General features: G+C 31.8%; 1 protein-coding gene across 4 annotated transcripts in view; it reads right to left on the reverse strand.

Annotated features, from left to right (window-relative positions):
• The window catches only part of LOC126742218 (uncharacterized), a 44,547-nt gene continuing 19,359 nt past the window's right edge, over nt 1-25,188 (reverse strand). For 2 of the 4 annotated variants that reach the window (XM_050448826.1, XM_050448823.1), the window contains exons 4-9: nt 24,963-25,054; nt 21,838-22,059; nt 19,511-19,772; nt 17,342-17,613; nt 6,925-13,338; nt 1-2,002 (exon numbers count right to left, since the gene is read on the reverse strand). In XM_050448826.1, the coding sequence (XP_050304783.1) occupies nt 13,189-13,338; nt 17,342-17,613; nt 19,511-19,772; nt 21,838-22,059; nt 24,963-25,054 (998 nt within the window). In that variant the 3' untranslated portion in view covers nt 1-2,002; nt 6,925-13,188. The remainder of the gene's footprint in view (nt 2,003-6,924; nt 13,339-17,341; nt 17,614-19,510; nt 19,773-21,837; nt 22,060-24,962; nt 25,055-25,188) is intronic. The other 2 variants (XM_050448824.1, XM_050448825.1) reach the window with 2 other exon arrangements.

Genomic DNA, 25,188 nt, shown 5'->3' on the forward strand with positions numbered 1-25,188 from the left:
TTTGCGTAATAATGCGTTTTTATTTTATAGAAGTTTAATAACAAACAAATTTAATAAAAGTAAATTTAAAATTCTCCTAACGTTTACATTTAAAGGTTCGCGCTTAAAATTGAAACAAAATCGGCGTTCCCATTTTCATTTTTCGCCTTCCTTTTTCTAGTCAAAAAGACACGTTTCGGATCTTACATTAGAAGGATTAACTTAAGCTATAGAAACAAATATCGTTCTGCCATTTTATTAATAATTAACAAGTGTGTTAGCAAAAGTATAAACCGTAAATACTTGCTCTGTTAATTAAATACCTGAGCAGTACTCTTTTTTTTTTTTATTTTTGCACTAGATAGAACAACCAAATCAATATTGTGTTTTACTCGTAAATTATTCCGTAGCATTTTCGATAAATGAAAATTCATAATTCACTAAACCCGTCGTATTTAACACAAATTTTGATCAAAGTACTCTACCAAATACGTTCAGTGCAATTATTATTACATACCAACATTTCTAAAACTTACGTTTGTACTTGTTTATACATTTTTTTTTAATTCGATTAATCTCAATGCGTTTAATTACATTTTGTTTTATATAAAATTGAAATTATACGTACATATAAAATGCAAATACTTATTTAAAGTTTAATGTTCACCTAGTAATTATCATTCTTTTTTAAAAACAATATAAATCGACTATTATACTATATATAACAATATTTTTTAGCCACAAATTAAGGGATTGTTTATAGGATGCTCTTTGTTTAAATAATTATAATATCAAATAAACTTCTCTTAATATTTAAAAAATATTACATCAGAGCAAGATATTTATGGTATAACTCATAAAAAGTTTCACTGAAAGAAAATTAATGGAGTTTTTCAGGAAATAATAGGAAAGTTGGCAACATCGCCCCTACAAGCAAATTTTATATGATAATGTTCCAATTAAATAGGAAATATTTAAAAGACTTATTAATAAAAAATATCATGTTAGTAATATCTTCGAAATAAATAAGATAACCCTTTGAATAACTCTCAAAGTTTGAGTGACAGACGTACCTCAAAAAAGCGAGGTTGCCGAATGAGAGTGCAAGAAAAGGTTCATGTTTCAACGCAAACTCTGTATGAGTCACACCATAAACATTTACGCAAATGCCAATCAATGGTAAAATGTGTTACCAAAATATTACTGGATTAACAGTTATATTATTATACAAGGTGTCCCATGCTAGATGGCTTATTGGCAACGCCGCTAAAGTAGACAATAAACATGGTCAAAATATCTAAAATATTTTTATTACCGCAGTGTGGCCACTTATTCGTAAATGGAACACGCTATATATTTCTGAAATCCTGGTATGATTCTTTAATAGTTAGCGTCCATGGAAATCTGACATTTGGAATCCTGTTACGATTGCCACCCTGCATGGGACACCCTGTATATTTTTCGCAATTTATTAACGACTGCCGAAATATACTAATTTTCATTATAAATTCGCAATTTTATTTGCAGTCTTAGCACGTTTTTAGAATGAAATTAGTATATAAGGGTTAAGGGTAGCAGCTTAAAAAAACAATAGAACCCTAGTACAAAGCAAAAAAACGATATAATATATCAAAACGGGGGGGTAGTCGACCCATTTACTTGCTCACAATAATAACAATATTCGAAAGTGGGACGTCAACCACCCTTAAAAGATAATAAATTTACAATTTCTGTCCGCATCCGTCTTTCAAACGGGAGTACGCAAACTTAATAATTAATTATGATTGTTTAAAGATATTGTTCATAGGTATAAAAAAAAGAGACATTTCGTGTTAAATTTTATGTGTGTGGAACAGTCCTGGATGTGGATCTCTATGTACACGTTTATCTGGATTTATTCAGCGCAAGTGTCGTTTTCTCAGTCGGGTTTGTTAGACGCTGCTAGGTGCGGCGAAGGAGGGGTTGTCATTTGTACCCTTTAGGAGTTATAGTAGCAGTTTTAATGAAAGGAATTTATGTATCCCTGGAAAAAATAAAATTGTTTTTAAATTTAGATTATAACATAGAGGTCATTGTTAAAAAGGATTTACTCAGGAATATCCTGAGCGCATGTTTACAGTTAAATATTTTGAAATGTATGAAGTGAAGGCTTGTGAATATGTGCAAGTAAACTTTGGTCTAAATGGACATACGAATTGTTGGAAAAATTGTGCTTTTTTTATTAAAACAAGCCTTAAAGAATAGAAATTGAGTCAAAAAATACACTTTTTGGAGTTTTAGCATTTCCTTCGAAAATCAAGTTTTCACGCTTAAAACTGATAAAAGGAAAATGCTAGAAAAATTGGAAATGACAGTTCCTCTGCAAAACAACCTTTTTATGAACAATTTTTCAAAAATGTATGTCAAATTTAAACCTTGTTACCTTTGCAATCAATTCTCTTTTGAATTATTATAAATTTTTTTAAAATTATGATTAATTTAATAAATAAATAATATCTTTATTTAGCAAAAGCTACATTCAATAAAAACATAAATGAAAATAAAGTAAAAGTATAAGTTGGCCATAACTGTATCAGGACACTCCGGTTTGTCCATGGATGGTCTCGGTAATCCAGAAACAGCATCCCGGGTCCAGAAATATCATGTCAGAAGTAGACCATAAATTAAAACTAGACTTAACCTAAATATTATTTTCTCGCCGCACTTATTAAAAAAGCACAGTTAATTGTTGTTTGTTTTATAATAATAAAAATAATGTCGACTCAGGTTGATCGAGTCGGTTCGGTTGCAAGCAGCCGATGACACACATTTGGAACTTGGTTGACCTTGCTGACCAGACACATTGGTCCTCCGTGTAACACTTAGAAATGCTTCGGTAGTACCAAGAAGCTGTAACCAGTATCCCGGTTGGCCCAAAAATACCCAGTCAACAGATAAACCCACAATCAAGATGATGATTGGAGCGGAAACAATGTATACAATAGTAAAACTTAAAAAACTACATAATTAAAATAACATAATAAAATAACAAACACAATATTACTTATTTATGATAAATTTTCTCAAGAGCCCTCTGAATTGATTCAAAGTAATACAATTTTTGATGTTAGCAGGCAAGTTGTTAAATAGAATTAAACTTTTGTATAGAACTGAAATATGCATTTGAGTTGTGTTACATCTGTTTATTAAAAATATAATTTATTACAAATATAATCGGGGAGCATCTGATGTTTTAATTTAAAAATAAACAAATAGACGTTATACAAAATTCTTTGATGTACAGACAACATATCTAGGACACCCAACATAGAGACAACAGACGTGTAACGATTACAATTTAGAATCAGTCTCATAGCCCTATTTTGAATTCTTTCCAGTTGGTCAATTCTATACTGTGGCAAGTTAAACAATAATGTTGAACAGAACTGTAAATGAGGAAAAGCAATGGTGTAGTAAGGTTTTAATTTGATGTACATTGACAAATTTTTTCCCAATTCTTGTGATAAATCCAACTTTTTTTGAAAATTTTCTCATTACGTAATCTGCATGAGCATGAAAATTCAGATTGGCATCGAAAATTATTCCCAAATATTTAATTTCTTTGGCATACAAAATACTTTCCCCATTCACAGAAATCTGTATATTGGCCATGTCTATAGAAGTTAATCTAGATCTCTTGACAAATATACACAACTTGGATCTACTTGCATTTAAACTTAGTTTATTTCTACAAAGCCAGATGAATAAGTTATTGTGTTTAACGTTCATGACCTGTTGCAGTTGATGAATGTCTTTACTCACCACATATAACATTGTTTCGTCCGCAAACAACCCCACATTACACTCCCGCACTTTCTCCACCATATCGTTGACATACAATAAAAATAGCAAGGGGCCCAAGACCTTCCCTGCGGCACACCATGGTTTACATCAACACTTTCAGATGAACTATTTTTGTACATAACTCGCTGAACTCTACCACTTAGATAAGATTGAAACCACTTCAATACATTATGTTTAAGGTCTAACCGTTCTAATTTCCTAATTAATATTTCTCTACTCACGGTTTCAAACGCTCTCTTAAAATCCAAAATCACAGCAAGTACTAGATTATCAGAGTCAAGGGCTCTGAGAAAATTATCAACTAGATTAATAATGACAGACTCACATGAATGATTCTCACGGCACCCCGATTGGTTAGGTACAACTATTTTATTTACATTACAATGTTCGAGTAGCTGTGCCTTAACACATACTTCAAGGAGCTTGTCATAATTAGGTACGGTGTTAATTGGCCGAAATTCATTACACAATTATAGAGAATTGATTGCAAAGGTAACATACATTGTTGAAAAATCGTCCATAAAAAGGTTGTTTTGCAGAGGGACTCTCATAGGAATAATTTTTTACATGGTTTCCAATTTTTCTAGCATTTTCCTTTTATCAGTTTTAAGCGTGAAAATTTGATTTTCGAATGAAATGCTAAAACTTCAAAAAGTGTATTTTTTGACTCAATTTCTAGTCTTTAAAGCTTGTTTTAATTTAAAAAAAATCACAAAAGTTTAGGGTTTATCAACCCACATAAGAACTTTTTTAAGTGTTTCTTTCAGGTTCTCCTGTGATTATTACGCTTAATACTACCACGATTTCCGAAAGAAATATGCAATGTTTGGAAAATAAAAATTCATTCATTCATTTTAAATAAACATTCGTTCCTAATTTATAATCAAAAGTTTGTTTTTTTGATTTTTTGAAATCAAAAATTGAGATGTTTTATTCAATGTTCTAACCCACATAGCATCTCATAGGAATTATTTTATTAATTCTTCTGCTTTTTCATCTTTCCCTTTGTCAGATTATGCCTAATATTATATTAGAAAACGATAAGTAGTTAACTTAATTAATTCGTGACTTGATAAAAGTTTTCAAATTTTCCAACAATTTTTTTTCTAATTTTATTGAATAAAAAAACGATTTTTGGAAAAAATACATGTAATGGTATTTTTGATGAAAAAATTTTTTTTTCGTCTTAAATTAAAATGAAGGTTTTATTTTTTTTTGGTTTTCCTATGAAAATAAATCCGAAAATTAGCCGCTTTATAAAAAATATACAAGTTTTCCAGCCATTTTTATTTAACTAATAGTCATGGAATTTTTACCAAAAAAAAAGTTTTTTTCCTCTTGATTTATAGTCAAAGGTTTGTTTTTTGGCGTTTTGAATAATAATTATAATATCGTTTATTTAGCATAATAGCTACATACAAAAAAATAGTATCAAACATTTTTTTCGGAAAAATGAAGATTTTCGACTCGTATTTCCAACCCCCATAGGGTCGAATAGAAATAATTTTATAATTTTTTTCCAGGTTTTCCCTCTGCAAATTATGTTTAATATTTTAATTAAAAAAGAAAATTATTCGCATTTCCTAAAACTTTCAGGTTTTCTACTTTCAAATTCCAAAATTTTCTAGCTATTTTTTCTTCTTGTTGTTTTTAGAAAAAAAGATACAATTTTTAACAGAAATGTCATGAAATTTTTTCCAAAAAATTGTCTTTGTCCTATTGATAGTCAAGGGTCTATTTTTCTGTTTTTTTTTTAAATGAAAAATGCAGATTTTCGACTTAATTTTCCATACAACTTTCACCCAAAAATGCAAAAAAAAATTTAAAAAATATGTAAATTAGTTTATATTTTTTGCTTTAAGTGAAGCACTAATTTTCCAGGTTTGAAAGAAAGAAAGAAAGAAAGAAAATGTGCTATATTACGTAAGACAAAACAAAATCATGTGTACAAGCATCCTAAAAACTAAAAATTTCAATTTCACTTTAAATTTTAAATTTTAAACAAACGTAACATCTTAAACATTTTACCATAAAATTTACACACATTACCAAAATTAATTATAACAAAACAGATTGAAAAAATAAAAAAAAGCATCTTTTTGATAAGTAAATTAAAATATTTAATAGGAAACAAACTAAAACACTAAAATGATGTCAGAGCACAGGTCAAAAGGTATCATTAAAAAAATCGTCAAGGCTATAATATGCCCTGTATAATAAAAGTGATTTTAATTTTTTTTTTTAATTTCTTAACTTTTAAAATTTGTCTGATACATAGAGTAACATGGTTGTAAATTTTTTTGCTAAGGTATATAAGTGAGTTCTTGGTGAGGGAGGATGTAGGGATTGGTAAGGGAAAATCGTTAACCTGGCGAGTCATATGACCAGTGTTAGAGGGAGGTTTAGGACATTTATGAATAAGAGTAGCTGTTTCTAAGATAAAAAGAGAGAAAAGAGTTAGGATTTTTTGAGATATAAAGAGAGGTTTACAAGAATCTTTTAACCCCGCAGAACACAGGTATCTAACTGCCCTTTTTTGAGTCACAAAAATTATGTTTAATAATCGCTTGCTGCTTAAATCCCAAAAAGGCAAGAAAATTTTGAAAATTTTTTTCTTTAAAATTTTGTCAAGCAAGTAATTTTTTCCTATTTTTGACCAAAAATTCCTTTTTTTAAAGTAATTTATACTTATTTATTTTATTTTCATTATTTATTAAAAAAAAACAGAAAATCTTTCTTTATATTTTTTTTTTAATTTTCGGAAATATTTTGAGAATACTCTTTTAAAAATTGTAACTTTTCCTATAAAATATAATAATCCTATGAACCATAGGTTTTTTAATATTTCTCCCACTGTATAGAAAATAAAATAAAAAAATGTGTTTTTTTTTGCCTAATTTTAAAACAACAGATCCACTGTCATTATTTCTTAAATTAACTAAAATTGAGTATTTTCAAAGAACATGTTTGTAATGTGATTTTGTTTAGTGGGTATGGACCAGGATAATCCACGACCCCGGAGGAGGAATTGGGAGGGGGAAAATGGTTTTAGAAAGGATCATAAAGAAGACACTAAAAAAAATTACGTGTTGTTCAACTTACCCACAGGGGATCGTAAAAACACGATCCCATACCCGTAACAACAATCGGCAAGGTATCGTCCAAAATTTTGCCATCATCAAATCTTACATAGAACACCATCTGTTGGCAGTGTAGTGAATAGAACAATCGGGCCTCCAACAATAATACAAGGATTCCGCTTAACTGTCCAAAGTCGCAAAATTCCAGCCCATAATTGGTTGAATAGTATATCTAATATAGACCTACGTAATCTTTTTCCATTGGCAATGAAAAATTAGTTAAATTTCCATGGGTAGTCCCGCGAGGTGTTTTTTAGTACATACGGGTTATTTAGTACAATTTTTTTTAGCTAGATGTACCAAAAAAAACCTCCCCAGAATCTCCAATATTTTAATTATGATTAGACGTATCGTATCCGCCTCGTGGTATAAGTATACACACTTGACCTATATTAAATATCATTAGTCAATAAATATCAATTTAATAGTACACCAATCAAAATTTTAGAGGGTAAATTGGCACAAAGTTACGTTATTATTTCTAAATTTACATCAAAATATCTCGTTCAGCCTTGTTTAGTGTTTCATTTCCATTTTAAGGGTAGACAGTCCAGGATTTTGGATTTGTTGCAAAAATTGACGATATAGATTTCTTTAAATGATATAGGAAAATGCCTTTAGATGAACATATGATGTATTTTGATGATTATTTAAAATTAATATATTTGGATTGGAAGAAATGCTGATGAATTCTAATGAAATTTGGAATAAACTTCATAAAAAATTAAGAAATTCATGATAAAAAGGAAGATTCATGTAAAGACGTTTCGACTTTTTACTATATTATCCTCAGAGAATTACAGAAAAATACGTAGTATATGGAAATTTATTTTTTTTTGTAATTAGTGAAAAATAATGATAACTAAAGAAAAAATTAACTTATTATTATAGGATTTCTAACTACACCAAAATAATTAGTTAGTTGAGTAGATCTGAAGATGACCTTAAGAAAGACGAAACTAGCCAAGATGTTAAAGCATTAAAGGTTCTCTCAAAAGATCTTGGAAGATTATCACCAACAGAAAATAAATGAAGTGTCGCCTGAAGAAAATTTACAATTACTTAAAATAAATAATCAAACACTTCAATTGGCTGTAATAATTGAAAAATTAATTTACTACCTTACAAAACTAAGAATAAGTGGCTTCAAGTGCAAAAAAAAATAACCTTAGGCTTCAAATGCCTAAAAGAAATGGAAAATTACTTCAGATACTTCCAATCAATGGCCAATGGCTTGAATTGCCTGTAATAATTAAAAAATTACTTAAACTGCCTAAGAAAACTAAGAAATGACTTCAAGTGCCTAATAATGAATGACCCGACGCTTTAAATGCCTAAAAGCAGTGGAAAATTACTTCAGCTGCTTCAAATCAATAGCCAAAGGCTTCAATTCCCTGTAATAATTGAAAAATTACTAAAACTGCCTGAGACACATAAGAAATGGCTTCAAGTACCTAAAAATGAATGACCACAGGTGCCAATTGCTTGTAATAAATAAAAACTTACTTACACTGCCTGGGGAAACTAAAAAATGGATTCAAGGGCTTAAAAATAAATAACCAAAGGCTTTAGTTGCCTGTAATAATTAAAAAATTACTTAAACTGCCTGAGAAAACTGAGAAATGGCTACAAGTGCCTAAAAATGAATAACCACAGCCTTCAAATGCCTAAAAGAAATAGAAAATTACCTTGGTTTCTTCAAATAAATAACCAAAGGTTTGAATTGCCTGTAACAATTGAAAAATTACTTTAACTGCCTAAAAATGAATAACCCGATGCTTTAAATGCCTAAAAGCAGTGGAAAATTACCTCAGCTGTTTCAAATCAATGGCCAATGGCTTCAATTCCCTGTAATTATTGAAAAAATACTAAAACTGCCTGAGAAAACTGAGAAATGGCTACAAGTGCCTAAAAATGAATAACCAGAGGCTTCAAATGCCTAAAAGAAATAGAAAACTACCTCGGTTGCTTCAAATAAACAACCAAAGGCATGAATTGCCTGTAATAATTGAAAAATTACTTTAAGAGCCTAAGAAAACTGAAAAATGACTTCAAGTGCCTAAAAATTATTACCCAGAGGCTTTAAATGCCTAGAAGAAACGGAAAATTACTTCAGCTGCTTCAAATCAATGGCCAATGGCTTTAATTCCCTGTAATAATTAAAAAATTACTAAAACTGCCTGAGAAACATAAGAAATGGCTTCAAGTGCCTAAAAATGAATGACAACAGGAGTCAATTGCTTGTGATAAATGAAAACTTACTTAAACTGCCTGGGGAAACTAAGAAATGGATTCAAGGGCTTAGAAATAAATAAGCAAAGGCTTCAGTTGCCTGTAATAATTGAAAAATTACTTAAAGTGCCTGAGAAAACTGAGAAATGGCTTCAAGTGCCTAAAAATTAATAACCAGAGGTTTCAAATGCCTAAAAGAAATGGAACAATACCTCAGTTGCTTCAAATAAATAACCAAAGGCTTGAATTGCCTGTAACAATTGAAAAGTTACTTTAACTGCCCGAAAAATGGCTTTAAGTCCCTAAAAATGAATAACCAAAGGCTTCAAATGCCTGAAAAAAATAAAAAATTACTTCAACTGCTTGAAATAAATAATCAGAAAAAATGGTAGATCAATTTAACTGCATAAAAGGAATTGCGTATTGATCCTTTTTAAATTGCTGCTTGAAATTTAAAAAAATTAGGATTATTTCCAAAAAAAATTAAATTTCAAAAAATCATTTCATTTTCTGACGTTATTTCAATCCATAGAATAAAATAAATCACCCTTTATCATAGCCACTTTCTTCATCCTGCATAATATTGATTATACGACGTTTCGTCTTTCATAACCCATCATCAACATTTTTTTGTTCAGGATATTGTAATATAGCAAATATAAAAGCATGACATATTAATTTATTTAAAAAAAAAAATAAATAAAAAAAGCATGGTTAGCAAAAAAAAAGCAAATCTCAAAAAGATTGAGGGTGCACTTTAAAATCCAATAAAGATTTTGCAAGGAGCATCTAATTTGGCAACTTTTTTTAAAATTTAACCCCTCTCGTATATTAGCAAAAGCAGCATGTTATTTAGTTCACTCCGTAGTTAAAGATGATTAGTAATAAATTAGTAATAACGAAACGTCTGAATGTTTACTATAAAATTTCCCGATCCTGTTGTCTACCCTTTTTCAACTTTGGCATCGGAATTCGAAAACTTATATTATAACAAACCGCTCAAAATTTTGAGAAATATACATTAAGATTATTAAAGAACAAATTAGCGTTTGAGCAATGTTCAACCGTAACTCAATAAATATTTTATTTATTTATTTTTTATTTAAATCTAAACAACTTCATTTAAATATTTCTTGTCCTATGAACTTTTCCTATTAAAAGTCCTAAAGGTAACCTTAGTCGACTATTCGCGTTTATTTGACACTTAATGGTAAAAAATGTACAAAGCGATGAATTTTTTTTGTTTTTTTGTTTTTTGGTTTGTTTGTTTAAATAATGAGTCTATGCGCGGTACCTTCTCGACGTAATTTTTTTACTAAAAATGTCACTTGAAGTGTCCGTATGGTTATTCGTTTTAGTTGCAGGTGGTTTTACTTTTTAATTAAAGCTCGAACTATATCACATATATCTTTTTGAGGAAAAAAGGGCAGAATTTTATCTGAAATCATTAATTTATTTTAAGAAAACGCTGTTTGTCTTTTTTACTTAAAAGTATGTATTGCTTATAGTCTTTATTAGAATTTTCCTCTCATATCTTTAAAAATTTGGTTGAAACTGTCTAATTAATGATAGGAATTTAAGTGAACATTTACTACAGCAAAATGAACATCAGTCTTTTGTTTTAGTTAGAAAAATAAATAAAAAATTAGCCTTAGAACATTGAAAGGCTAGAATTAGCATTGCCTTGAAACTATGGGCATTTTGTTTGCTTGCAACATCTCTGATGTAATGATGCCAAATGCTTACGTAAAAATGGCAAAAAAAACACTTCATAAGTTATCATTATATATCATATATCTTATCATAAGTTACTTATTTTTACAGACACAAAACAATACTGCTTTAATAAATTAATTAAAACTGCCTCTCCTTTAATAAAATATGACAGATACTCTATAAAAAAGTCAATATTCAAAGTTAAATAAATTCAGATAAAGTATATTAAAAAAAAAGGCAACAACATCGCAACGCCGCTTGATTATGTTATTGATTCTACCGCCACCAGTGACGTCGTCAAAAAATATTTACATTCTTAATATTTATTAATAAGAGATTATGCTTTAAATATAAACAATACTACTGTTTATGAACTCTTAATGCGTTTTTTTAGCATATGTAATTCATTAGAGCAAAGGTATCTACCTATCTAGTAAAAAAGCATTTTGATAGAAATTAAATATTTTATAACTATTATAGATTTCGTAATAGATTTTTTTATGATCCTCTATTCTACGTTTATGATGACGGTTTTTTCTTGATATTTTTTCTTTTTCAACCAAAAACTAAAGAAAAAACACACAACCTCACAAATGCCGAATGTAAGCACAGCTTTTGCTTACGGTATTGCCATTTCAAATTTTTTAGAAGCGGTTCTCATAATAAGTATGTCAATAATTTATTTTTGCCTTGAAGGTGTTATTTTTGCATTTAGAATAAGATATCTATTTTTAATTTTTATTTTTAACTCAAAATTTAACACCAATACGTTAAATTAACATAATTATATATGTTTTACAACAAAAAATCGGTGAATATGTGTGTAAACAAAACACCTCCTTGCCCCTGAGCACTTGTAGAACTTAAACAAAGCTGTTGTTTACTAATTTTAGTCTTTCAATGTTCTAAGAAATTAGCAAATATTGGGTGTGGCCAAGCAAAATGGCGCCGTTTTCAAAACGTTACCGCTCATTTTCAATTTGACGACGTATTATGCAACTATTTTAATAAGATCTTAATCAATAAGAAAAATTGGTAAATTATCAAAGGCCGCCATTTTGTTTTGGAGGCGAGTACGAAGATGGCGCCCATCCCTTATTTTAGTCATCTATGTCAAAATTTAGTTCACATTTTATTAATGGTCATATATAAGAATAAGAGTAAAGGCATTAAGAGTCAAAGTGTATTGAATTGAAAATGCCAGATGGACACCATCTTGGTTGTGCTTTGGTTTATATTAAAATAATTTCAATATATAACATTTTTATTTGCCTCCAAAACAAAATGGCAGTGGTTTCAAAATTTTATCGGCCATTTGGAGTTTAATCAGGTGTATGTATCTCTTTCTGATTTCCGCAATACAATTTTTCTTATAATAAGTTAATAAGAAAAATGTTAAACCAAGGACCAAGATGGCGCCTATCCGCCATCTGGTCATTCATGCGTCAAAATGTTGTTTTGAAGGGTCATACTTTTTGCTTAATCACAGCCCTTAAATTCAAATATCGGTTAATAGTAACTGAGTTAAGAGCCACCATTTTGTATTAGATGTAAATATCATATCAAGGTGGTGTCATTCTTACTTTGAACAATTCAACTTGTAAAAGACAAAATGGCATAACTAAAATTTTAAAACAGATGGTAATTTTTATGTCAAAATCTAATATAAGATCTCGAATTAAAACAAAAATTAGAGAGTACAGAGGCTCTCACTCCCTCTTAAATCTTCAACATTGAAAAAGAGCGAGAGAAACGATAGCTAAATAAAATCATAGAACTAATAAAAATTTCATAAAAAATAATTCACTTTATGGCGTTCGTTCTTTTGGCACAATCATATACCCATTTGGCACCCTGTTGCAATTTAAACGATTCCAGATAAAATACCGCCCTTTTAATGTTTACGATGTAAAAAAACGATTTTTTAAGACCATTACAAATAAAATAAACTATAGTTTGATACAAGAAAGTTTGACAAGTAGTTTGTCAAGCACATTTGTGCGAAATTTGACAAGCAACCTGCCTTACACCCTGTAGATAAAAAAAAACAATAACCACAAAAAAAAAACCGTTTTTCCACACTAACAATAACATTTTTCACCTTTCGCATTCATTATTTTAACTCCCGTCGAGCGTTTCGAACTTGATGCGCGGATCGCGATCGCGAAAAAAACCCCTCGGACCCCCGACCCTCCACCTGTTTCGACTTTATTACATCATCAGTTCGATATGTGCGCACCGCGCGCGCTCAGATTGTGCGCATTTATGGCAGTGGCGTTCACAGCCTGTCTTCCTCTTCTTCCTCCTCCTCGGCCTCTTCGAGCATGCCCTCGTTCTCCTCCCGGTAGCCCGGGTGCTCCGAGATCGCGTAGTAGTTTCCGTTGTAGATCACCCCCAGCTCGCGCATGTCTGCGCCCCTTATTGTGGCCTGGAACAAAGAAAAATCTTGGAAAATCATTTCGTAACAAAAGGAAACGGATAGCAAAAATCTGAATCAAATTTCAGGATTCAAGGTAAAGTGCTCTAAGAGAAATAGTCATTAATCTTTACTGGCTCAGTCGAAATCTCACAGACAAAGACCATTCTTCCCATTTTTTTTTCACTTGACCTTATGTGGTTACATAGAGAAGCAATGTTTAAAAGTTTTATGCCAGTAGATTAATTAGACCAAGAGAAATAGTGATTATTGTCACTGGTCCAGTCGAAATCCTACGGACAAAAAACATCCTTCTAATTTTTTACCACTTCACGTTGTAATCTAGGAAAATTCTTTTGTACTTACTTGAGCGGTTAGATAGAGAAGCTACATATCAAGCTTCATGTCTCTAGGTTAACTAGCCTGAGAGAAATAGTAATAATTGTCACTGGCTCAGTCAAAATTTACTTTACCATTCAAATAATATTGATACAAAGGTATTGATATTTAATGAAAATCTACTATATTTAAAAAATAATCAGAATATTAAGAATTTGAGGGATAAATAAATACATTGAAATTATTTTAAAAAATTGAAACCTTCCAAATTTTAATTATTATAGACAATTGATAACTTAGAAGAAACACTCTATTATGATTTCAAATACTAACAATTAAAGAAAATTAATTCGTAGACACTAATAAAATAATTCCATTATCTCAGTCAGTACTCTAACATGTCTGGTCAATGATAGAAGCAATTAAAAAAATAAATTAACTACCTGTATGGCTGTCCTAGATTTCAACATGGCGTTCGATACCATTGATTAAACTATGCTGTTATATTAGGTAAAATATATTGGTTCCTCGGCTTAAACTCTTAAATTTTGTAAACCATATATTAGTAAGTGGTAATGGTAGATTCGGATGGTAGTCTATCCTTCTGACTTTGAAACTGATGTATCTGATATGAATAGATCAGTCCTAAACTCTAAAAAACACACCAATATGCCATGTTTTATTTGATGACTTACAAATATTTAGTTAATTTTTCTTGTCAGATATTTAATAAATTAACACTTTTTAAGTTTAATTCTGATATTAAGAGCAATATCAGAGATCAGTTTCGTAGAGATCACAATTTAGAAATAAATTCGGTGCGAAAAGCTGGAATGTATTCTTTGGAAAGAATAGTTTGACTCCAAATATAAATTCTTTTGTTAGTGAAACTAAAATTTTTGATATATTATTTGATTCTTAACCTGCATTTGAACATCGTAAAAAGTGGCGATTGAGGCGATACGCGTCTGAGAGTGGAATATGCTTTTTTCAGTTTTAGAGTTATATGCTCATCGAAACGCAGATCAGTGTCAATAATCAAACTCAGACTTTTAGCATGTGCGACTATAGGAAATCGAGTGTCATCTATATGCAGATCTAGACGACCTAAAACTAGATTTTTAGAAAGTTCGTCACCGAATAGAATAATGAAAAATTTATTAGGATTTATTTTCAATTGAAGCTTAGAAGAACATATACTTCGAATTTCTTGATTAATACGATCAATGGCAATTTCAAGTTCACTCAAGTAGAAAGAATAATAAAGCTGCGTGTCATCGGCATACAGATTCACGCACTTTCACTGAAACTTTCTTAAAACAAGAGAGAATTAAATATTAAATCATTTTGTGTCATCCAGGAGAATCAGAACACTAACTTGATCATCGTTTACTGATTTAATTAAGGTATTTGTGACTATCTGCAAGAAAGGACATTATATTTGTCAACAAAACTTGTTAATTATCTTGACTCATGTCCGTGGGTTTGTCGATTTTTAAACTAACCTTAGATAAATAGGAATTATTGTCACTGGATCAGTCGAAATCTGATAGACGAAGAATATTCTTCATATTTTTTGCCAACTCATAATCTAGAAAATTCCTTTGTGTATTGTGTAGTGGTTAGATAGAGAAGCTATATTTGAAATGATGATTTTAGGTTACTAGCGTTAGAGATATAGTAATAATTGTTACTGGCTTAGTCAAACCCTACAGACGAAGAACTTTGGCTACTTAAAATGGTAATATATGAAATTCCTTTCATACAGTGCTGGGTGGTTAGATAGAGAAACTATACTTCAAATTTGATGTCTCTAGGTTAACTACTCTTGTGGGAATATTTAAGTTAAGTTATTTATTTAAGAATAATTATTTAAGTATGAAGATTTATTGTTTAAGAAAAGTGATTATTATCACATGTTCAGCCGAAAATCTTCGTCAAAAGATTTCTTCGACCAAGACTATTTTGCCCACTGAAAGTATAAATCATGGAAAATCCTTGCGTATAGTATTGAATGTATACTGGGTGTCCCGCGAGGTAAGAGACAACATTTTATTACTACTAAAAATTTTTCGAAGGAATCGATTTTTTATTTTAAAAATTAACAAAATGCCCATAACTCAAAAACCAGTAAAAATTCAATTTTCAAAATTTCTATTCAAATTCCTGGAATAATTTAACTACACAATTATTTCAGCGTTTTCGAAAAAACCAAAAAAATTTTTTTTTAGAAAGGTTATTTTTTTTAAATTTAAGTGCCCATGGCTCAAAAACCGATACAAATTAAATTCTGAAAATGTCTATACGTACTCTTGAGATTATTTTATTGGTCACATATTTCAGTATTTTATATAAAAAATTGTCATGGTTTCGAGAAAAAAATTTTTTTTGAAAGATCGATTTTTTGTTCAAAAATTTGACAAAATATTCATAGCTCAAAAACTACTAGCAATAAAATTCTGAAAATTTTACAAAATGCCCATACTTCATAAACCAGTGGCAAAAAAATTCCAAAACTTTCTACACAAATTCTTGAAGTAATTTAACTGAACACCTATTTTAGGGCTATTTCAAAAACTTCTTTTTTCTTACTTTTACGTAAAAAATACGTAACGAAGTATTTTGTAGTATAAATAAGTTTTTTTTATCGATTGGTTGTAAATTTAGATACAATGTATACAATTTTCTATATGTTCCTTAGTTTTAAGTAGGTTTATTATAAAACATAACAGTAATACTCTAATTAAAAAGTTACTGTTATTTAGCAAACCATTGTGACATTTTCATAGCTAACGAAGTAATTTATAAAATAAAAATGTTTAAAATTATCAAATTTCACGTAGGTGTGATATTAAATTAAAGGAATTTTAACTGTATATTAGAAAATAAAATAAAATGTAGGGTTTATTACGGTATAAAAAATTTACATTTCGCCATTTTAGTAAATGAAAAATTTTAATTTAATTTTTAAAGACCCTGTATAATGCTGACTAAATTCGGCTATGGGAAGTTAATGAAGATGTTCTCTTAAAGTGATTTTTAAAATTTGAGCTTTTTAAGAACTTAAAGAGCTGAGAAATAGACAATTAGTTATCCCTTGGTTTTTAACAAGAAACGCGCATTTTTTTTTCTCGAAAACCGCTAAACATAGGTATAGAAAAGTATGATTAAAGAAGACTCAAAACGAAATAGGAAAACAAAATATCTAAACTTATATAGGGTGTTCCATTAAAAAATATATAGTTACATTTAATAATAGATAGAGTATTGTCTGTTATCATGGTTACTAAATTTTCAGAAAAATGCTACGTTTTATTTTCCATAATCGGCTAACGTACCATCGATCATCAATTATACATAGCAGCATGTCTACGTATTCTTCCTTTGTAAAAACAAATATGACACTAATTTGTGCAAATTTCTGTCAAGTTGACGCACCTACTGTAACAGATTAACAAAAGAAAGAAGTATCTTAAGATAGAAAGTCATACTAGAAATAATTATTATTGTAGCATAGTAGTTTTTGGCACCATAATACTCATATCTTAGTAAAAAACATTTGCGCGGATCCATGCTCATAGGACATTGTCGACTAAAATTTACCTAAAGAACACGTAGTGAAATTTCATCCCTTACCACGGAAAACACTCTACACTATATATAAAAGGAGAGTTACCTTGATGGTCCAGTTGTAACAGTCGTCGCTCTCGCTCTCCCTGTCCAGCCTCTCGACGTCGAGTATCTTGGAACTGAGCCGTTCCAGGATGATCCCGATGTCCTTGATGCTGAGGTGACGTTTCTGATCCACGCTGAGCTGGTCGATGAGTAGCAGGAACTTTTCGGAGGTGACGGCCTCGTCCTCCATGACGGTGTTCTCCGTCTCGGACTCGGAAGACTCGTGCTCGGAGAGGCGCCCGCCCCCGCCGCCCCGGCCGTCACCTTCAACGTCTGGAAAACGCGTAGTGGTTGCCTATTTTGAGATGGCTTATATTTTCGACTTTTGCAAAGCAACATTTTTTTTATTTTTTTTTCTTAAATTCGGGCCTTTAATCGCCCTTTTGGAAAATATTGAACGGCTTGGAAAAATCAAAAATAGAAACGACACCATATTTACATTCTATACGAGGTAGACGAGTTTAGCTCCTTGCAACATTTTTGATTTAAAAAATATAATGATCAGTCAGGTCTTGTCAACTCAGGCCTTGATGCGGAATTTAATGTTTTAATTTTCAAAGCAAATCTAAATCACAAGTTAATAAGAGAATGATAGCTTGTCTCTTACCCAAACAGCATCGTACGTCCTGGGCACATAATCTTTATATCATATTTATGTCCATACGTCCATTGTTATAATACGCAGTTCGTACGTACATTAATTAAGGTAATGTTGTATAAGAGTACGCAGCCTTACTTTTAATACATATCGCCATCTCTTAAATTATCTATGCAGTCAGTCATGTTCCAAATAGCATACGACACCGGATACAAAAACAGAAATATACATTATCGACACACGTGTTTTAAAAATGGCCAAGAAGTGTTTGCATGGGTTGGCGATCTAATTATTGGTGCTTGATAATTAGTATTTTGTGAGATACCTGCGAACGTTACAGGTTAGTACACGTTATTGTATGTTTTTTAAGAATATTGTTGTTGTTTGTATGGGTAAAATTTAGCAAGAAGTAGGTTAATAATGAAGATATTAAGTAAAATCTAAAATTATCAACATATGCACAAGAGTACGCAGTAAGCAATGCATAAGAGTACGCGGTGCGTCCTCTTAGACTTTGCAGTGCGTACTCTTATAAGTAATAAAGCTCTAGTGAATATAGCATAGAGATTAACGATTTTTTTTTCAGATTAACAAATTTGAAATATGAGCCGTTACAAAAGAAAATATATTGATTTACTCTCGCTACCACCTCATGCAAGCCACAGGATGCAACAACTAAATGTTCGTTTCTTTGGCCTATTAAAGTGTGCTTACAGTGGAGAGTATGATAAGTGGATGGTAAGTAATTGGAAAGGTAATAACGCAGATGAAAGTTGCCGGATTATTTAACGAAGCTTACACCAGCGTCGCCAATATTTGAAAATCAGAAAACTCATTCAGGGCTTCCGGAATATATTTCTATAATCCGGATCAGTTTAACGATGATAATTTTGCCCTTTCCTATGTGACAGACGCACCTTTTAATACTCCAGACGCACCCATTAATACAGAGAATGGTCAGCTCAATGATGAAGTTGTGGTGAAAATAAATGATCCCGAACCTTCCACGAGTATTCCAAAACATGCAACACCTCCACCGTTAGATATTGCCAGCCTTGATATAGTCTGTGAAGACGGGGTACTTATATCAAAGAATTCGTCTACTTTTGAGGAAGAGGTTTTGAATCGGTCGCTCCCAGCTTCAGAAATGTTACCTTTGCCGCAAATAAAAGAAAAACCAAATCGCTCTAGATCAAGATCACAGAAATCCGAAATACTCTCTAGTACTCCATTCAAAGATGAACTTCAAGAACTTGCCGGAATTAAGCTTCCTCTTTTTGGAGGTAAGCTGATGTAACATTTTATTCCAAATAGTTCATAGTTTTATTATGTATTATTTCATTTATAAGCATGTATATTTGGGAATAAATAAACCATTATTATTATTATTATTATAATTATTATTAAATGTTTCCACTCAGCGGCCAGAGAGAATCGCTGAAGCATTATCATTCTCCCATTAACTTAAGTCTTTTCCCAAGGCTTTCTGTTGCATGAGCACCCAGAACAAAAATTTTTCAGTCCTGTTTACATAAATAAACGGAAATTCTGGTTTAACTAAAAGAATCTCACCTAAAAAACGGACGTGTCTGGGTTGAGGAGAGGCCTGGGTCGCTTGGGCGCCTGCGTCCTGGATCGGTGACGTCGCGACGCTCTTGTGCACCGCGATGCGCCTGCCCTCCTCGTGCAACGCGCAACAGTGGAAGTCGCACTCGATCGTGCCGTTCTGCGGACTACCGGCGCGTGGCAGGTGCGCGTGGTGCGCGCACTCGGGCGTGTGCACGTGCACGGGTGCCTCCAGGGAGCTCGTGCGACGCGCGCTCAACGGTCGAACCTGCAACAAATGCTGCTTAAAAATAATCCTTTTTAATAGCCCTGTCCAAGCGTTAGTCTGATAAGAGCCAACGGTTACTGTCAAAAATGTCAAATGACGTCTCGGTTAAGGACATCGATGTATATTCTGTGGCACTGTATTGTGTACATGAATGTTGTTCTTAAAACTTCTTTATTCTTTTGGATGGAGTTTGAACAAACCCTCTTGTATTTTTACAGTTCTTAAAAAATATTGACCCCAATACATTTTTGTATATTTTGGCAAATATATATAATATTATAGTAGTTTTTGTTTGTTTATATAAACCGTTAATTTTGAATTTTGCACATGTTGCCTTGCCCACACCAAAGAAACACAGAGAAACATTTTGTGTTGCTAGTTGCCGCAACCTGTTTATGGAAACAGCAAACAATATCAATATTTCCGTAAATATTTTGTCCACGCCAAGATAACTCATTTTTATGAATGTTTCGTTGCAAATAAGAAACGTGTGCTTCCACCAGTGCAGTGGCAGGCAAGAGCAACTGCTATTATAACTATTTTACAAAGAAAAACGGTTCCATAAATATTAAATATTACCCGACCAAGTCCTTTAGAGACAGAGTCACATGGCGTCATACATCTTCTAATTCATTCAAGAAAGAAGAATATATTGACAACAGACTGTAGTATGAGTAGTATTGATTTCATAATGTTACTATACAAGATTATAGAGCTGCTTAACGCTTAAATTTCTAAATACGAAATTTTCTTAATAGGACCAGAAGTAGTATATCAGTTCTTCAGGATAAAATTAGTTAGTAGGTTTTCAACATTTAAAGTAATCAAAAGTAATTATTTTATACAAAAACCATAACCACTTGCCTAATAGAATCAAACTATAGATGACAAAGCATTGTAAATAAAGCCACGTTGGCCGTTTCGTGGTTGTTGGATATTGTTTGATATTTCAGTATCACTTGATGAAGAAAGTGTCACGGACGATAAATGACCTGAGAAATGGGTAGCTATAGTCCATTAGATTTATAGGGGATGTTGTATTTGTCATTTGAAGCTCCTAAAATACGGGGTTGCTTACGATATACGACACCAAATATTATGGCTAAACTATAAGGTTAAAAAAAATTAGATTATCAGAAGTATCTTTTAAATGTATTTTCACGAGTTGAATAGAAGTCCATATTTTGTAGGAGCATGTGTATATATAATATACATATAGATTTTAAAATGGAAAAGTCTTGATCTCCAAGAAAAAAAAATTGCTAAAGCTGCTCTTTACTCCTAACTAAATTCTATATCTCCAAATTACTGGAAGGTTGAAAAGTACGTTTTAGCCGCGCTAAGAGTAGATAATTATCATACGTAATTATAAATAATGGTAATTTCAACCGTGTAATAGTTCCAGAAAATCTTTTAATCTAAGAGTAAGTCACCTTTCGTATGATATGACTTGGCTACAATAGTTTTTACAATGTTTATAAGATATCTAACTTGGTCCAACAAAAACAGTTTCTTCTTTTTCTTGGAGATAAAGACTTCCCCATTTTGAAATCTTTACTTTCATGACAAACAGGGTGTTTCAAAGTGCAGAAACATATCAAAGTAATTTTTTTTAATAGAATATTCTGTGCATTATTAGATTTTTGGTTCTACATCGTAGATAAAGGTAGGTCTTATTAAGGTTTACCCAGTCTAAACATTAAAGTTTTCAAAATATTTTGTGTTTTGTGAAAATACTGAGAAAATCCTAATAAAAAATTCCTTAACTTTTCGCAATATTCAGAAATAAGTTCCAGTAATAAGAAACATGAACCTAATGTTCCTATGTGGTACTCTTAATGTGGACGTACATAGCTTTAGCGTTTTCTTGTACTACTAGTACTGTGATTTTTTACCTTTTCGGCTTTAGATACCTTAACTTAACGGTTTTACAGTTTTAAAGCGTGACTCCTAGATAGCGCCTCACGTATTTTCGAAACGAGTGCGAAAATGATGACGAAGTGTATCAATTTCGTACAAAACAGTCTTGTCTTTGGATAACTGGATATGGTACACTAAGACGTACCTCGTCATGGTTTATCACAGTAATCTGCGGGCTAGCTCGTCTAGGGGGTGTGAAGCCGTCTTGAGACGACGGCGGGCCCTTGGGTAGAGGCGTCGGGGGCTGCGCTCCCGCCCCCGCCCCCGCCACTGGCCGCTTGCTCGGCGAAAATTTGGCCGGTGACGGTACGTCGACCGGACCACGTCCTGGACGCTGGTCCCAGTGTAACACCACCGTGACTCGCCCCTAGAATTTCCAAAATACTTTGATTTTTTTAGAATTTAAGAATTCATGTGTTAAAAAAAAATATATTATAGACACATCTAAGAGTATATGGTTTGCGAGAGGTCTATAGGTCAATCAGGCTGGAAAAGTAGCATCCACGTCTCTGTTTCATAAGAGACCTGGAAAATCTTTTCACATTTTGCTAATAAAGAAACTCTGTCACGTTTTTAGGTTAAATCTAGTTTTAGAGAAATAGAGAATATGGTCATAGGATCACTTTTGCTTCGTTCGCGTTAAAGGCCACACTGATCTTTGGAGGCTGCGTTTTTAACTCTTTTCTTTAAGTTGTATTGGCTTTTTATTATTTTAGATTGTATAATCTGCTTTTTAGCTAGAATTCTCTCATGTTGTGCATGCCTCCTGTTCAAGGTAAAATGTTCAGAGAAATGCAGGTGCTGATGCAGAGAGTTGCAGGTAATTCTGGTATTGTTTAAGATTCTACAGATGTCAAACTTGAAAAAGAACCACTTCGTTATTCACAAAGTGATAATGGTTCGTTTTAAGTTTATCTCAAATCAACTGAAAAAGTGGGCTTTACTCAAACTATACTCAATAAAGGTTGTAAAATTTTGGCAGTTAAAAAACTAAATATGAATCTACTGCGTCAGTCCGCTTCACTTTTAAGGGTATTTGTCTTGCTAAACCTATACATTTATATAGACTGGAAACACCAGTATGCATATACCAATAACACAGTTTTTTGGATGTTTGCAATATGGACATACACGTACGAATTGCAAAGGTAATTTAAAGAGAGCGGTTTCACTTATGCTGATAAAAGAAATAATAATCAAAAGAAGCACTCCTGTTGTGAAACTAAATCTTCTATTGCAAAAAACCACATATGTACAGAGTACAGCAGATAGAATTAATGGTTTTGAAATGAAGTCATACAAAAAATTAAATTTCAAGAGACGAATTTGTATGTGGTCCTACAGAATTCCCAAGTTTACGAAATATAAATAGACAAGACCCTAGAGAAAATACAATTCTATTATCACAGAGAACGAACCCAAAGTGCAAAAACCCAACCTATAAGTAGAATATATCAACAAGGTGTAACTGAAAATAATAGGAAAAAAAGAATAATCCATAAAGGTTACGCTAAACAACACATGAACATTTGCTTTTACCCATTTCAAGACTTGAAAAGAAACTGGCTCAACCAATTTTCCACAAATTTCAGAAAATAATTTAAATATATCATCGCCTAGTACTAGTGCAGTTCACTTATAACTTATAAGAATCTTCTTATATCTTTATAACCAAAAATCAGGCACATTATTATTGCAATCTTAAACACTCCTAAAGTAATAAAAGAATATAACCATAACCAAAACTTTCGACATGGATATTGGCCCCAGGTTTCAATCTAATTCCATCTAAAAGTGTATCCTTCTTCTCACCCTTATGTTTAACATTTATTTTTGTGTTTCCTGGCCCTAAAAAAACCAAATCATCTGCACCATGTATGGATGATGTCTCCTATCAAATGCTTAACTTTTTACCCTTTAAAACTAAACAAATTCTTTTAAAAATCTACAATAAAATCTTAATGGCAGGGGAAATATCGGGGTCCTAAAAAAATTCAATGTTGTTAGTATTTTGAAACCAAATAAGGATGTAATGAACCCAGACCAATTATGTTGCCATCATGTGGTCTTAAAGTTTTAGAAAATATTCTCAATAATCGTCTGGATTGATAATTAGAACATGACCTAAAATTTTCAATTAGACAGACTGGTTTCTGTGAGGAAAAAGGCATATATGACAATATGGTTATTTTAGTACTTAAATCACCATAGGCAAAGATGTGCTAGATACCATTTTTTAATAATGTCGTTGTTTTGACAACGTTCTAAGCCCTGATGGTGGCCGAAAACGCTAGGCAGCAGTTTTTTAGCAAGTAGCAAATTTTAGTGTTAAATAATCATCGTAGATAATATGATAGAGTATAATCCATATTTACTAACAAAGAATAGTTTGGTAATTTAACCTATAAAAACAGAAGATTATATCATAATATTTACTAGCCTAACAGGACATTGCCTGACTAACTCTTACCTTTATCAAAGTAACATAAAAGATAACCCTTTGTGTAATTGTGATCATATTTTCTTTGAGTGCCCATTTAATCTCATCATTAGTTTTGACTTATACAAGACCTTTCCAATAACCTTGAATTTTCCTATAATCCTACCTTAGTTGCCTGTTTTAGTGAGTACACTGGTGTGGTGTTACTCCCTTTGTTGTATCACTAATATTCCTCCTGTACTACAGCCATAGATAGAAAACCCAATACACCCAGAGCTCCGGTCATAAATTATACTTGCATTCAAAAAAGTTACATTGCATCAAAGTGTCCCGAGCCTCCTACATGGTCCAGAGCCAAATAAAGTAGCATCTCACACAAATGGAGCTGGCAAGCTTGCAGCAAAGCTGTCAAGACAATTAGACAAGAGAAGATGGCCATAGGATCATTTGAAAATTTCCGGACGAAGATCTTTCTTTCAGCTTATTGGAACCTTGGAAAATTCTTTTGTAGAGTACTTAAGGCCTGATTAGAGAAACTATCTCCTAAGTTTCAAGGTTAAGAGAAATTATGTTTCCGATTTAATAGACAATCTGCAGACAAAGTCATTGGAACTTCCGATTTGTTGCTACTTAGAGCCCAAATACTGGAAGCAAACCGTTTGTATATTGCTGGCTTTTTTTCCAAGTTTTTGTTCTTTATAGGTTACCTATACTTAAATAGCAACAGTGACTATTGCCATTTGCTTGGTGAAAAATTTCTTTACCATTTGTTGCCCTTCAGTGTGTGAATTTAGGTGAATTAGAAAAACCAAAATATTCATAATTTTTACCTTGTTGTCCATGATCTTCCACGAAGGCGTCTCATCTTGTAACTCCAAGGCGTTGATAGTCTCGCATACGATTCGAGGAATGGCCGAGACTACTAGACAAAATAAGGGATGAAAAATGGTCAAGATATTTGTATTCATTCAACATTACAAGTATGACTCTTAGAATCTAAATGACATGTTGATGAATGTAATTTTAAGGAAATAATTAACGAGACCGGCAGTTGGC

This window comes from Anthonomus grandis, chromosome 11 (genome assembly GCF_022605725.1).
Source record: "Anthonomus grandis grandis chromosome 11, icAntGran1.3, whole genome shotgun sequence".
NCBI classification, from domain to species: domain Eukaryota; kingdom Metazoa; phylum Arthropoda; class Insecta; order Coleoptera; family Curculionidae; genus Anthonomus; species Anthonomus grandis.